The 16,050-nt window shown below is 36.2% G+C and overlaps 1 protein-coding gene across 2 annotated transcripts; it reads left to right on the top strand.

Annotated features, from left to right (window-relative positions):
• Positions 1-5,485: 5,485 nt before the first annotated feature.
• On the top strand, positions 5,486-12,938 carry LOC137727016 (Small nuclear RNA activating complex (SNAPc), subunit SNAP43 protein). Of its 2 annotated transcripts, none has more exons than XM_068465968.2 (10): positions 5,486-5,871; positions 6,201-6,352; positions 7,836-7,925; positions 9,594-9,675; positions 9,829-9,955; positions 10,924-11,037; positions 11,248-11,446; positions 11,560-11,605; positions 11,745-11,820; positions 11,989-12,938. In XM_068465968.2, the coding sequence occupies exons 4-10, from the start codon at positions 9,619-9,621 to the stop codon at positions 12,219-12,221; spliced, it is 852 nt and encodes a 283-aa protein (XP_068322069.2). In that variant the 5' UTR covers positions 5,486-5,871; positions 6,201-6,352; positions 7,836-7,925; positions 9,594-9,618; the 3' UTR covers positions 12,222-12,938. The 2 variants fall into 2 exon arrangements, with proteins under 2 accessions (XP_068322069.2, XP_088551246.1); XM_088695120.1 differs by having other exon boundaries at positions 5,493-5,871; positions 11,251-11,446.
• The last annotated feature ends 3,112 nt before the right edge of the window (positions 12,939-16,050 follow it).

Raw genomic sequence — 16,050 nt, 5'->3', positions numbered from 1 at the left:
AATAATAACAAAAAGAAATAATAATCCTAAACTCATGGATCAAACCTATTTCAATAAAATGGGTTATTCTTAATAAGGAGTCGAAAATTATGAATAGACTAGCCATTTTTTTACTAAAGCTCGATTCTCCGCAATTTACTTGAACTTAGCTTTCACTTTTATAAAGAAAATTGTATTCACATACAAAAATTTACACATCAATCCTTTTTGTTATCAATTTTGTATAGTCAAAAATCAAATAAAATTACTCCATACTGATTTATTATGACTAATAATACTATCTATGATAAATTGTAAAATTCTAAATTTTAATCTATTTGTAATAGGATAAAGATATAGGAACATGATTAACATACATCTTATTTAGTTTCTTACACACACTTGTTTAATTATGATCAAATTAAAAATTTAACAGTAGAGTGCAAATTGACTAATTATAAGAGTTGAGGGGGGAAATTGGCTAAATTAAAGTTGAGGGGGGAAATTGATTAATCATGAGAGTTCAGGGGGAAATTGACCAAAATTAAAGTTGAGGGGGAAAATTGGCTAATGGTCACAAGTTCAGGAGGGAAATTGATAATATACCCTTTTTATTTTGCCGGAGCCACTTTTGGAATGAAAAGCGGGAATTGCTTGTTTTTGCGCAACTGTAGTTTTGTAAAACCAAAACCGCCAATGGATTTGGGAAAACGACTGTTTCTGCTTTTGGTTCCAGCGGCGGCGCCTTTGTTTCCGTCGGATTTGCCACGTAATTTTTTTTTTGGTCAACACCAAAATATCGTAATTACTAGTGTCAAATTTTCTAATGTACTTAGTTTTGGCATGATTATCGACCAACCAAGATAATTTTTTTTTCTTGGTCAACACCAAAATATTGTAATTTCTAGTGCCAATTGTATAATAAGTCCAATATTAAAGAAATGTTATAGGCATAATTTACTGAATAATTATAGAGGTTACAAAAAGAGGGGGCCGTGGCAGAGAAAGAGAGATGTGTAATTTTGAGGTATGTATTATTTCATTCCATTGTGTTTATTTATAGTAGTAGGGAAAGTAAATCTCTTAATCCAATAGTATTACAACTCTAATAAGATAATATTTAATATAAGAGATATAGTAGAATCTCATAAAGATATTCCAGATATGATAGAATTTACACAATCTGTAGTACCCTGCAAATTTTAAATATATGAATATGTGGAGAAAATCGAAAATTTATCGATAGGTGAAAAAGATGAAAATGCCCTAGTTGGTTTAACGAAATTATATGAGGATGTATTTTATTCTCATATATTTTTCATCTAGTTGGTTTAATGAAATTATATGAGGATGTATTTTATTCTCATATATTTTAGCATATTTATGGACATATTTGGATGGAGCTTGATCTCAGGAACGCGTAGGTGCAAACTGTTTGTGAAACGGAGTTTTAACGAATGAGTTATTAACAATCAAAATTAAGGGCAAAGAGGTCATTGGACCACTTATCTGGAAGAATCCAGAAAATCTAAGATGCCACGTGTGTGGCTGTGATGAAGAGTGAGGGAGAGAAATGAGAGAGAGGAGGATCGGATGGACCAGTGAAAAAGGAAGGAAAGGAGGGAAAGGAGGGGAGGAAAAAAGAAAAAAAAAATAAAAAAAAGGGGAGCTGGGTCTCTCTTGACCCGTGAGGCTCGACCGGCGGGTGCAGGGTTATTTGCCAAAATCCACCATTTCTGAAACGTTCTCTTCCAATTACCACTACCATTAGACTTCCTTTGAGGCCTGGAACAAAGCTCATGCATTGGTTGGAGCGTCCGATACGGTTTTGGAGTTGAATCAAGAACACCCAATTTGAGGGTTTCCAGCGGTTCGAGGGTGATTTGAGGTGGTTCTCAGCCAAATTGGACTTCGACCCAGGTATGAAAGTTGTTCCTCTCATTGAACTCTACTTACCTATAAAATTTTGTAATTTTTGGAAATAATTGGATTTTTCCGACGAGTCAGGGTGGTCGGTTGCCACGTACGGCGGCGCGTGGGCCGAGACCCCACCTTTTCTTCCTAGGTTAAATTGGATATCCTGATTCCATATGTGACGTTCGAGTTATTAAATCTCATCCTATGACTATAGTTTTGATAAAAACCACCACTTGGACATTAGGTATCGACGATCCGACCGTTGGATCATCACCAAACTTTAATACGTAATAGTGTGCAATATTTGAGGACAATAAGAACTTACGGACAATAAGAACTTATGGATCTTCCCAAATTGGATTTCTAAGTTTGTAAAATCAAACGTTGACCGCCACTTGATTTTGCGATTGGCAAAGATCTAGCTGTTGGATCGTAATGGAATTTTAGTATGTTGTTTTAGAAGTATAATGTGGATATTGAGAAGTTACGAATCATAAATCTGATAGGCGGATCCTCCAGTTCGGATTTCTAGGGTTGTGAACCCTATCATCGATCTTGATTGACGGTTGACTTTTTAGTCAATTAGGCCAAATTTTTCTGGCGTATCGTTTAACTAGAGCATTGTTGGGATTTCATGGAGCTTAGTGGGCTCATTGTGATGACATGTATCTCGATTTACGTTTAGTGACACCATATTGAGTTATATTTGGTTATTAAATGTGATTGCTATTGAATTGTTATTTTTATTTTTAGCCATCGATCTATGCTTATTAATTGTGATTTGGTTATAGCTTGGAAATGTGTGTGGAATGTGGGTGATTTGTATGATTAATCAGGGTAGGTTATGCATGTCGGCTTGAATGGAATATGTTATAGGTCGAGTTGTTTTGAATGACAAACTATGAATGGCTTGATTCTTATTAAGGGTACGTAGGCAGTCTAGCGAGAAGTTAGATGTAGCCATAAAATAAATGAGATAAAATTTTAGTGGAAAATGGTCAAAGAAAGAAAGGTTAGTATGGTTACTTCCATAAAGGTTAATTAGGACATTTTTGGCCTACCACTGTAATTATTTTCCCAAAATTAAATATTTTGAGACGGGACGTTACACATTTACTTTCTAATCTAATACGACTGCAACACGAAACAATTTGTGTCTTTTTCTTTTAACACGTACAAGGCAAACTCTAATCTCTGGGCTTCTTATTCTATGGCTTTTGGCTTCACAATGTGTATAAGAAGCCTAAAATAATAATAAATAAATAAGAGATTATTTAAAAGAAAACATTGTAAATCCAAATACTAACCTTAACGCGGGACAAGATCAAGATGTGGGCGGTTTGAAAGCCGAATCCAAGACTTCTTGTGGAGAATAATTAGACAACATATGAAATTCTCCTGCAAATATTCATTAATTGATGCTTATCATTTTATCAATCTTGTAAAAAAAATTCAATTAAATTTCAACCTTGCTATTTCTTCAGAACTAAATTCATAGTGAATCAACTGTAATAATTAAATATCAAACTTGTCATTTATGTAAGTTTTTTTTTTTTTAGTATATTGATATTTTTATATTAGGAGGAGGGCAAGTTTGGCTAAGCCACACAATGGGTAACCTAATTTGATGCCGAATTCGCCTCACGAGATTCAAACATAAAACTGTTCACCTCTAAGCGAAGAGAAATATCACCAGATCGTAATGGCAAACCCTAGCTAGCTATGTTTAGGTATAAAGCTTCGACAATAATACTAACTACCTTAGAATTAATTTCTATTTAAAAAACAAAGGGTTATAAAAATGAAGACGACTACAAAATTTTGAGAGCAACATTGACTTATGGAAATTCGCCTGCAAGTTTAGTCCAACCTATTTCTAAATTCTCGATATGTTCATGCAAGAGTGAGCCATGGTTGGTTCTTTTGATGATATTAAGAGCCTTTTTTTCTAGTTAATGGAGTTTAAAGGGTTTGAATTTAGAGCGAAGAAAACCATACTAATTCTGCATAGTACATGGAGGCCGTGGAGGAGATGGATATAGGTGGATACGCAATGACCGGGTTTACACCATAAAGGGAAGCACTAGGGCCAAGTTAACTTGTAATGAGGAAAATCAATTATAATACTGATACCTCGATTTCTCAGACATTCTGACCAAGCCTTTTTTGGTAGCGTGCAGGCATACTATGCCAATTACACATACTTCATTATTCATTGCTTTAATTCATTAGGACGATTGATCGAACCAGTTTATAGTTTTTATTTTACTTTTCAACAACGCAGGCAGGCAGGCACTTTTGTTGCTTGCTGTTTCAACATGTTTTTTTAAAAGCATAATGCATCCTACATAGCCATGTGTTCTTATTTGTATAACATAGATCAACATTCTGATTTTGGTTTCTGATTACGAATTCAAACCATGAGGAATCGCAACCTTCAATAGTTTATTGCTCGTTTACATAATTCAGAATTTTGCACCCTTAGTCTGGAAATAAGAGAGTTGAACTGCAAACCACGTATTAAATGGTAGTGTAGGTGAAACCTATCATCAAAAACATGCAAATTAAGAAAATGCCAAATTTTTATTGCAAAATAAGTGTTTAGATTTTGCGAGGTTTCCTTTCCCAAAGAGAAAGACAATAAGAAGAATGAGGATTTGTTTGAGGGAGTTATGGAATGAGGTGATTCAAGGCGTGTGAGACTATGACTCAATACTTCTACAGCTCCTCCACTTCACCAAGGAGTTAGCAAAGAGATGTCATGATAGTCCAAGTACCAAAGGTGAATTTTGGTACATGGATACTCTTGATCAAATATCTACCTTGGCAATTGCACCAAGGAAGATTGACGTCCATCCGGACTTTGCAATCAGTCAGAAGATTTTGGCAATGGCGGATGAAGGTGTTGCAATTTTCTAGACACAAATTGGAAGCTAAGGTGACTATAGAGGTAAATTGTAGATAACAATAGAATCCTGGAAGAGGCCTTTCTTTGGTTGAAAACATGAAGAAGAAGATCAGGAAGTCGAAAGCTTTAAGGAAGGTTTAGAAGTTTTTGAAAGAAAGACGAAAACAAAGGCAAAATCTGAGATATTTATAGGGGACCTCTCAAGCAGATGGAAATAGGGACCAACTGGTCCTAGGACCACCGAGTTCAGAAAATATATATGTGAAGGTCTTTCGAGGATCTTCCGAATATTTGGTACATGTCTTTTTTGTGCTTACTAAATGTTTGATGTAATGCATGTTAGACATATCACGACTTGTTGCATCGACAACACTTGACAAATTCTCTCTATATTACTCATTAAAATGTTCATTGGACAATTATCCATCCTCAAGCGAAACACCCTTTCAAATACATAGTTCGGAGCAATGATGGAATCATGGATTTCTAGAGCCAGAATAGCGTGATTGGAACACTTACTTCAAAAATTCAATTATAAACTAAACAGCTCTAATCAGATTAAACTGCTCAAACGGACAGATGCGACCACATCTTGCTATGTGCCAGAAGATTTTGAACCCATTTTCAAGAAGGCGCGCTTGTCGCTTGTAATAAGTAATTATAACCATAATGCTATCCCTCAGATTTCCTTTTCTTTTTCTTTTCTATTTTTTTTTTCCTTCCTTCCCCCACTTTCTCTACCCTCCTCTCGCTCGGTCCCTTCTGCTTCTGCCTTGTCTCTCTAAAAGTCCTCTCTCTCCTCCTTCGCTGAACGGCCCGAACCACGACGCCGTTTCTTCTCACCGTCGACCTCGCCCACCTCGCCATCACCCGGCGAACTTCCTCTTTCAACGCCTTCAAACACCCCGAACGACGAAACCACCTCTTGCTTCTTCACCAGTTCACGCAGACCACCGCCACCACTACCACCACTTCACCCAAATCCGACGAAGGGCGCCACAACACACGTGTGAATCTTCCTGCACCACCGGTCTCTGCAACGTTTTCCAAAACCCGCTTGACGGAAGGTAAGCGAATTTGGTATTCTGGATTATATTGGAATTGAAATAGGTTTGGTTTCAATAACTTTTTATGTTATTAAAGTTGTATGCTCTGATTATTTTGGAATTTGATTTTGATTCACAAATTTCTGATAAAACCCCAACAGAAATTTAGCGTGTTTTTTTTTTGGGTCTTCTTGCTTCTGATTTTTTGGGTATCAACCAAGGACTGACTTAGGGAGGGTTCAAGTTTTTCGACGTAATTGTTTATTTTTGTAATTTGATTATTTTGAGCTCTTATTTTCATAATTCTGTTTTTGAAGGAATTAATTGTAAATTGTTATGTTGAATTTCAGGCACGAAGCCTGGAGAGAGTTTTCGTCTGCACCAATAAGTAAAAGATTCGTTATTTTCACTCTGGACTCTGGAGACTCTGGATGGCATTTGTGTAGCCGTTAAAGGGTGCATAAACGAGCGGAACACTATCGAAAACGGGATTCCGTCTGAGGTAGTACTCGATATTTGCTAACATTGCTCTTCTTTACTGATTTCGGTTGACATTGTGAATGTAATTAACTTTTGAATGTTTTTCGATACAAATTTAGTTTCGAATTTTGGGTTTGCCTGGATATGTTGAAAAATATATGCATTTGAGAGTGTTGGGGACTCACAAATGCTGTAGGTACTGAGTTTTGGGTACCTTCTATTAATTCAGATTCATATTGGGATATTGATTCTGTGAACAATCAATTAGTGGTAACTTAGTATATTAGCTATGAATATTGGCTTTAAGTATAATCATAGATTAAGGTTTTCTAGATTTAGGGATTTGGGTTCTTGATGTTTATTCCAAATCTTGTGTTCCAAATATTGTTTTTGTTTTCATTTTGGTAAAATTTAGGGAAGAACGAATTCAATGATTTTTATGTTGTTTTTGATATTACTGATATGTGTGGGAAATCATCAAATTTGATTTTGAGCTTGGGCTGCTTGTCAACCATGTGTAATGCTGAATGATGAAACAATGATTAACAGCCGTGTGTAATGATTAACTCAGCTTGCACTGCAAACCACTTGCTACTGAATTGGAACTTAGTTCCTTTGTTTCCGGCTTGGCAGGAGATTGCAGCATGCGAGATCAAGCAAGCAGAGTTTTTGTTGTTTTGTTATTTAAAAGGTTAAGTTTTTTATTTAGGAAATTTTGGATCCGAGATATGCCCAAGTTTAAGTATTTTGGGTGGATTTGAATTTAAAAATTGTATACTTTGTTCTTTTTGCTTGTAATTTAAAAAGTTACGTTTTTTATTTAGGAAATTTTGGATCTGAGATAATGCCCAAGTTTAAGTATTTTGGGTGGACTTGAATTTAAAAATTGTTTGCTTTGTTCTTTTTGCTTGTAATTTGAGTATTTGACAATAGGTGAAACTTCTCCCGAGTAAAACTGCTGTTTGTTTGTGTTTTTAGTGCGAAGTAACAATGATTTGTAGAAATCTGAGCTTGTGCTGCTAAGTAACAACGATTGTGTAGAAGCTGACCATATGTAATGATTAACGACTATGTCATACCATATGGTTTTGGTTTTATTTTTTGTTTTGGATGAAGTGAATGCAGACGACATGTGTTTTGCATTTTGTTTTAGTTTTAGATATTATAGAAAATGTATGGTGTGTGATGCTGCCTTAAAAGTCTCGGTAGCTGCTCTGCATAATATATGGTTTTTGTGTGAAACATGAATCTCGGATATTGATTTGTACTCAGAGACAGGTTTAATGTGGGTATCTGTAATTGGGATTTTTTTTTTTTTTTTTTTTTTTGGGGAACTAAGTAATTGGTTTATTATTAGAATGAAATGCGGGATCTGTAGGCTGTAGCCAACCCTTATAAACTTTTAAAAACTTTGTGGAATTATAAAACTATTCATTTCAATGCGGGCATCTGTAATTGGTATGGTATTATATTTCATGGACATGACATCCGGTTAAATGTTTCAGTTCTGGGAAGTGTTTAATTGTTCATTGGTGACAAGGTCACAACGAAGAGTGCCGTCCACCTAGCAGAGTTCACCAGAATATTGGTTTGAGGTACAATGATCTTCCTACCTTTTCCATCTGATTATCAAAATCTTTAATTTTGTGTACTTTTATGTTTCTAAATTCTAATTTCTCACAAATATTAAGATGGTCAAGTAATTGCAGAATCACATCCTTAGCACTTGTTTGTGTGCCTTAGTCATCTCTTCTTCAGTTCATTATTTCAAGATAGTATTTCTCCTTTTTTATTTGCATTCACATTTGAAATAATTTCCCATGATTTGGGTTTCTCTGATTGATAAAAAAAATGTGGACTGCTATGTGTTTTATACAAATTTCTACATAATGTCTCAAAGCACCTCTAGGAATGTAGCATCTTCTATGGCTACATCACCATGTCCTCCACAATCACCACAAGCCTTACAATCACAATCATCATTGCCTTCTCCAAATCCCTCCTCCTCAAGAAAAGCACTTATAGAATTAGAAGGTCCGTGGACCTGTGGACCAAAGAAATAACAAATTTTTTACAAAAAAGGGCCTGTGGACCCGTAGGAGCTGGATGAATTACCTTAATGGCTCATTTATTACTGAACAATAGGAATTGAATTGAGGAGGAATCGAATTGAATAGGAGTTGGAATGGGGATAAGTCAAATCGGAGTTGGAATGATGTAAATTTTTTACTATTTCACCTGAATCGGAATGAAAATATTAAGATTACTAAAACTCCCTTAATCTAAACAATAAGAAAATTAAGACTTTCTAAAACAACTTCATACTAAGATATATATATTTAAGTTTTACTTGACTATTACTACTGAGTATTACATCATGATGGTATTCATCTTTACTCATTGTGTGACTTAGCCGACTTCCCTCTTTTTAGAATAAAATATATTTTTGTATTTAAAAATAAAAAAAATAAAAAAAAAGTTTTACTTGACTATTCCCATATGTTTGATTTTAATAAAACTTGAATTCTTTTATTTTTTAAAGGATAAGAAAACTCATTCACACAAATAGAAACACTAAACTAAAAAATAAAATAAATAGAAAAAGGTTCTGGAACCTTCACGGATCACCAGAAACCTCTATACTCTCTCCCTCTGCATCCTCAACCTGTTTTCAGAAGAATACATTCGATTAACTTCTTTTCCTTCAAGGAACTTTCTCCCAAATGCTTTCATCATCTCCCTGCTGTCAGGAGTTTGTTGGTTAGAATTGTTGGGGTGGTTTGTGGTGGGTCTTGGCAGTCTGGGAGGTGGTGCGGTGGTCTGCGTTGGTTAGGGGGTGGGTATGGGGATGGGTGTGCTTTGGGTGGTTGAATGGTGGATGGCAGATGGAAGGGGCTGAAAGGGTAATTCCGGTCTGAATCCGGATGTTGGCATTCTTCCGGAATTCAAATCTCTCCTCCAAGTCAGTATCTGGATTCCGGGAATATCAGGAATCCGATTACTGATTTTGGGTGGAGCCCACTAATATTTTTAAAAGTTTAGTAAACGCCGAAATCGCTTGGGGAAGAACTCAATTCCCTTTCTTTTACCTCTATTCCGGGTTTTGTAAACACGCCATAATTGTTCTGGGTTTTTCACGGCTTTAATTTCCACACTAAAATATTTTCCACTATCCAACAGAAAATCCTCCATTTTGGGTTTTTGGTACTAAGATTTGTGTTCTTTTTTACCCCAATTTTAACGCTTTTTGGTCTTCTTCGTAGGAACAAAGAGTTTTGATCGAAAGCAATGGATCTCACGCCGTTCAAGCGGGACGTTGACGAGCTGATAGATGAATTTACTAAGGTAAAGCTTCCTTTTTTTTTTTTCTTTCATCTTATGTTTTCTGTTGTTGATTTATTTGTGGGTTATCTGCAAATTGTTGCATGGAGTTTTTTTTGGGGTTTTGTTCATTGATTTTTTTGTTGTTGGTGAATGTGGGTTTTGGGTAATTGGCAGGCTGAATCAACGAGTTTGGCTGATATGAAGAGGATATGGCTTTCCAAAAAGTTTTCTTACATTTACGAGGCTCGGCCTTCTACCAACTTAGCCTTCTTCATGCAGTCATTGTATGCACATTCGATTGGTAGGCTCTTGCCCCTTCTAATCGGGTTTACTAGTTGATTAAACTCATAGATAACTTTATTTTGTTGCTGCAATGTTGTAAGTGCACTTTATTTTGTTGCTGCAATGTTGTAAGTGCAAGCTTATTATTCCGGTGGAAAGTTGTTTTGGTGACTATAGCATTGCTGCTAGTCATGGAAAATGTTGTGTTTGCGGCTGAAGAGAATCTGGAGATAGAACCCGAAGTTGAGGAAATACTGTAGGTAGGAAGCCCAGGGTGAACCAGTGAGGTGTTTAAGTTTTGAAAGCTAACCTGTTAGCAGTGGGTTCTTCATTTTGGTCTTCTGAGTGTCAAAGTATTTATTTGCTGCAAATCGTGCATTGAATCAATTACCCATCTCGTCCATTAATCGGTTTTTTAGTTTTTGGAAAATGGCTTAACTAGTACCTAATTATCTAATTCTTTCCCATAGACTTAAAAACTTTAATATATAAAGGGAAGACTTCAGTTAGTGGACATGTTTTAGCATGTGGTTCCAGCTTGTTGAATGTCTAGTTGAATTTTTAGTGCACAGTTTGGCAATGATGAGTTTTATGTTCCAGCCTTGCTAATCTTTTTCCCCCTTTTCATATAATTTTTCTGTGGGATGCTTCATGTTATCAAACAAATGCAAGTTAAATCCCACTATTTTAGTCAAATAACAATTTCCTTACGATGTGATACTCGTATTTGCCAGTTCCAAGTGCAACTTTTAGTCCACAATTTCTGAGTTTCATAAGTATGAACTCTATGTTTCAGTCTTGAGAATCTCCCTTTTTACTACATGAGCTATCATTGAGTTTCATATGTCATATTTCATATCATCTCACATGAGACACCCCAGATATTGTTTGAATACTGGTGAATTCGAACTTCCAATATGGGGTTTTGCATTATCTGTTATTCTATTGCTCAGTGTTCGAGACTAACTTTTATATGCTTTTGTGCAGGATACATAGTCGACACAGCTCCTTTATCACACAGAGTGGGTGGACTCTATTGCCTTTTCTGTCTCTATGAGACTCAACCATGCAAACCTCCTTTCAAGATTTATATATCTCTTGGTATGTATGTAGATTTTACTTTGAACAACACACCACCATATTAAATGGCGCTACTCTCTATAATTTAATATTCGAAACATAGGCAAGAATGCATTATTTTGAGTGAGCATATGTTTCTATGTGCCTTGTATGTCCCATATAAATTTGAGAAGGTTGGTTATCAGTTCATTATCAGTTACAAACTGAAGGTATTTCTATTACCATTTTCAGAAGAGCTGAAGAAACTTCGAAAGCTTGTTATTGACGCAAAGGAAAACAATATAAAAGTGGTATCTTCCTTGGTAAGAAAAATGCTAGAAAAGAATACTTTCCTGTTTGGGTTCGTGGATACAAATGAAGAGTCTTTTGCGGAGACAGTAAACCAACTGACACAATTACAGAATGCTCGAGTTCAAGTTGCCTACAAGGAGTAAGAACAAACATATGTTTTCCTCTACACCTACATTAACAAATATATGTTGTGACATTTATAAACCACTTGATATTTACTTACTGGTTATTTTCTTTCGTTTCGACTAATAGGTTATTTGCTAATACTAAGATTGAGGACTTTCTCCACATGGACTTGGTAAGTTACAACAATCCTCAACTTTTCTCCTGTCGATTGGGTGATAACATATTTTACAAAACGCAAATTGCAATTCATTTGCAGTTCCTTTGCAACGGCTTCAGGTGTCTAAAGTCCAATTTTTTCTCACGTATACCAGGGAATGGAAGTTGACCTGAATACACTTAAGAAAATGTCAACAGAGTATGCAGAGGCCAAGAAAATTGCAATTACGGGTATCTTTTCTCCCCCGAACCTCCCCACCGCATTTATTTCACTACTCCTGCCTGTAATATAAATCCATCTGCACCAATGCTAGTTTCTCGCTTGCTTTTTGCCATTGTAGTTGTTACCAATTAATCGTTTCTTTATTTTCTCTCTTTCAAATTGAATTCTTGTTAAAGAGGCCAGCAAGGTTGTGGACGTTGGAGATATAAAGCACATTGCAGAAGGTAAGGAACTGGTTGGAGATGTAACGGAGAAGATGGTTGGGCAGTGGGATTCTCAAAGAGAAGTCTTTTATCGACAAACAGGGGTAAACCAGCGACAGCTGCAACTGATGAGTGACGATGACAATGATGACTTTGATAAGGAACTGGAACAGCTGCTATCTGGAGCAGATTATACAAGCAGTTGAAATTGCATTGTTTTCTGCAGATGATAGTAGTGAGCCGCAGCTGGGCGGGGATGATGGTTTTGCTCTGGCTGATGTTATCGTGATTTTATCTTTGATATTGAGGCCTCCACTTGGGATTTTGCTGAAGAAAATGGTGAAGTCTAGCGGCTGGGTTGTTTCGGTACTTAGGGGGTTTGGACCCAAAATATGAAGTATGAATAATGGCAGCGGTGATCTCACTCAATGGATGAATATTTTTTTGTTAGTGTATGAATAAAGGTAAAAGAAGTATCGCTACAATAACTTTCATTACTTTCGATTAGGTCAGGGCCATTCCACCAAAAGCTACTAAGTCACCCATTTCACCTGTTAATACTCGTTAATTGAGCCGGCGTGTGTACAGTGTGCGTGTGAGAGAGTTTGAGGACACCACAGAGTTTATTTGGTAATGAGAGTTTGAGGACACCACAAAGTTTATTTGGTGATGACACATTAATGTGTTTTCATTAAGTTCTTTTTGCGTATGTAATATATTAAAGGAAATTGTTATTAGCATTCTAAAAATCTTATTTGGCACTCTAAATTTTCTATAATTAAAAAGAAAAATACACTTATGAGGAGTGTCAAATGAGATTTTTGGAGTGTTAATAATAATTTATTATATTAAAAAGTGTACTTCGATGTAATCTAAGTTGCAGGCAGATGTAGTACGTAATGAAATGCTAATGTTTATATTAATTATGAACTTATGCCATTTTTTTTATTCTTTTTTATTCTTTTCTTTCTCCATTTGATTATTTATCCAAAAATATATATATTATTCTTAATGGGTGAAATAGGTCGGGTCGGGTAGGCTAATTCATTAATTGAACGGGTTGGGTTTGGGTTTGAGTTTGAGTCCTTAAAGCATTAAGATAATGAGTTTGACGCGACACGATCCGTTAAGATAATGTGTATAACATGAAAATGACACAAAAACAGCTCGTACGGTACATATGATGTGCATGTACAGTACATATGATGTGCATGTTATGTGCGTATAGTGTATATGGTGGTGACTTCATAGGGGATGAAGTCATTTTTCTTATTTCAAAGAGAAAGCTGTGAGATCTGAGTTTTTAGGTTGGCTCAGATTTGTGAGCATATCATGTGCATGTCCTATGCATGTTGTGTACATGTCACTGCAAAGAAATGATTTTTAATGGGATTTTCAGAATCTAAGTTTAGATCAAAGATTTGTAAACTACATATCTTTAAGGAATTTCCAGAATCAAAGCCTCCACACATCCCCAACGCCGATGCACGTCCACAACAAAACTGACATCGTTGCATATATTGGTATAGATAACAAATTCATGAACCATAAGAAAACTTTTTTTTTTTTTTTTTCTTTATTAAGTTGTCAAATACTTTAAACCTTTGAATCTAAACTAATATAATCTTCTGGCTGATATGTATTTGATCTCACAAATTCTCAAAATGAGGAGGTTAAGAGAGTATGAATCGTAAGGTAAAAGCCTAGGATTGTTGAGAATCATTATCCACATCTCGTATGGGCGCGTGGAATGTGCCTCAAAGAAAAGGCATTGGGGTGGTTCACGTGGAAACCACATAGGAGGAAGCCTCCACCACGCACGAAGTGCGGTATCAGCAATCAGTGGGTAAAATATGAGGAAGGGGGAGCTTGGCTCCCAAGTTAAACCATTATATAAGCCGAGATTGGAATCATTGGATCAATCAAAGGTACGCAACCAATACCACTTGAAGCACTAAGGATATTCTGTAAACACTAATTTGAGCTTCGGAGTGTAGTTTGCAGGTACAGTTCCTTCTCAACAATTGGTGGAGCGTTACTAAGAGTTTCTTTTCCATCCTTATAAGCGACGTGTGGGATGTATTCGATTGGTGGAGCGTTACTGAGATTCCGTTCCATCCTTGTAAAGCAACATGAGGAACCTTGTCAAGATTCTGTGAAGGTATTTATTCTTGTGAGAAATTCTGCTCCAACAGCTGGCACCATATGTGGGAAATTCACAAAACAAAACAAAAATGACAGGATCCTCAGAGAGCTCAAAATCCATCCAATCCCCCATCCGTAAAGGCCATATGTATATCATCATATACAGCATACTGACAAACAATGGTGATTTTGATATTTCAGAGTCTCCATTCACGTATCACTGCAAAACTGATTTCAATTGTAACCATCAGTTTACCCAACATTTATATTGTTCAAGCCCCAGTTAGTGTGTAGTTTTACTTTCCTGAGAGATCGACGGCATCCAATGTATTGTATCACTATCACATTCATACATATTTGATTCTTTTGGTGAAATTAAGATTTATGAATTTTATGATCCTGGGTTATATATGTTTGGATGAGAGATTCCAAGTTTTATGATCCTAAGTTATATATGTCGAGATATGCATAGCATGCATTACATCAAATATTTAGTAAGTACAAAAGGGACTTGAACTAAACATTCGGAGGGTTCTCGAAAGACCTTCACATATATATTTTCCAAACTCAAGTGTTATTGAGACCATCTTGGTCCCTATACTTCCATCCGCCCCTGGCCATATGGTCTAGTAGGAAATACTATATCATGTGCATGTATGGTACATATGATGTGCATGTTGTATGCATACAATGTATATGGTGGTGACCTCATAGGGGATGACGTTATTTTTCTGATTTCGAAGAGAGAGCTATGAGCCTTGGGTTAGCTCAAATTTGTGAGCATATCATGTGCATGTCTTATGCATGTTGTGTGCATGTCACTGGAAATAGATGATTTTTAATGGGATTTCCATAATCTAAGTTCAAGATTTGTAAACTACAAATCTTTAATGAATTTCCAGAATCTAAGCCCTCACATATCCCCAACACCGTTAATTGCACGATGCACGTCCACAATAAAATCGACCCGTTGCACATATTGATATATATAACAAATTCATGAACCATAAGAAAACTCATTTTCTTGTTTTGCTTTATTAAGTTGTCAAGTACTTTAAACATTTGAATCTAAACTAATATGATCTTGTGGTTGATATGTATTTGATGCTCACAAATTCTCAAAATGAGGAGTTTAAGTGAGTAGGACTCGTAAGATAAAAGCATAGGATTGTTGGGGATCATTATCCACATCTCGTATGGACGCGTGGAATGTGCCTCAAAGAAAAGGCATTGGGGTGGTTCACGTGGAAACCACATAGGAGGAAGCCTCCACCACGCATGAAGTGCGGTATCAGCAATCAGTGGGTAAAATGTGAGGAAGGGGGAGCTTGGCTCCCAAGTTAAACCATTATATAAGCCGAGATTGGAATCATGGATTAATCAAATGTACGCAACCAATACCACTTGAAGCACTAAAGATATTCTGTAAACACTAATTTGAGCTTCGGAGTGTAGTTTGCAGGTACAGTTCCTTCCCAATAATTGGTGGAGCGTTACTAAGAATTTCTTTTCCATCCTTATAAGCGACGTGTGGAATATATTCGATTGGTGGAGCGTTACCAAGAGTTTCTTTTCCATCCTATAAAGCCACATGAGGAACCTTGTCAAGATTCTGTGAAGGTATCTATTCTTGTAAAAAATTCTGCTCCAACAGCTGGTACCATATGTGGGAAATGCACAAAACAAAACAAAAATGACAGGATCCTCAGAGAGCTCAAAATCTATCCAATCCCCCATCCTTAAAGGCCATATGTATATCATCATATACAGCATAGTGACAAACAATGGTGATTTTGATATTTCAGAGTCTCCATTCACGCGTCACTGTAAGATTGATGTCAATTGTAACCATCAGTTTACCCAACATTTATATTGTTCAAGCCTCAGTTA

The sequence above is a fragment of the Pyrus communis genome, chromosome 5 (assembly GCF_041283825.1).
Source record: "Pyrus communis isolate YQ-2024b chromosome 5, ASM4128382v1, whole genome shotgun sequence".
Taxonomy (NCBI): domain Eukaryota; kingdom Viridiplantae; phylum Streptophyta; class Magnoliopsida; order Rosales; family Rosaceae; genus Pyrus; species Pyrus communis.
The sequence above is the reverse complement of the archived record's forward strand: the minus strand, read 5'-3'. Positions and strand labels throughout refer to the sequence as shown.

What these genes read in the sequence shown, in the direction of transcription:
- LOC137727016 (XM_068465968.2), top strand. Translation starts at nt 9,619, where the DNA reads ATGGATCTCACGCCGTTCAAGCGGGACGTTGACGAGCTGATAGATGAA. An exon ending in ATTGTATGCACATTCGATTG is followed by an intron (nt 9,956 to 10,923) that starts GTAGGCTCTTGC and finishes GCTTTTGTGCAG; the next exon opens with GATACATAGTCGACACAGCT. An exon ending in CAAGATTTATATATCTCTTG is followed by an intron (nt 11,038 to 11,247) that starts GTATGTATGTAG and finishes TACCATTTTCAG; the next exon opens with AAGAGCTGAAGAAACTTCGA.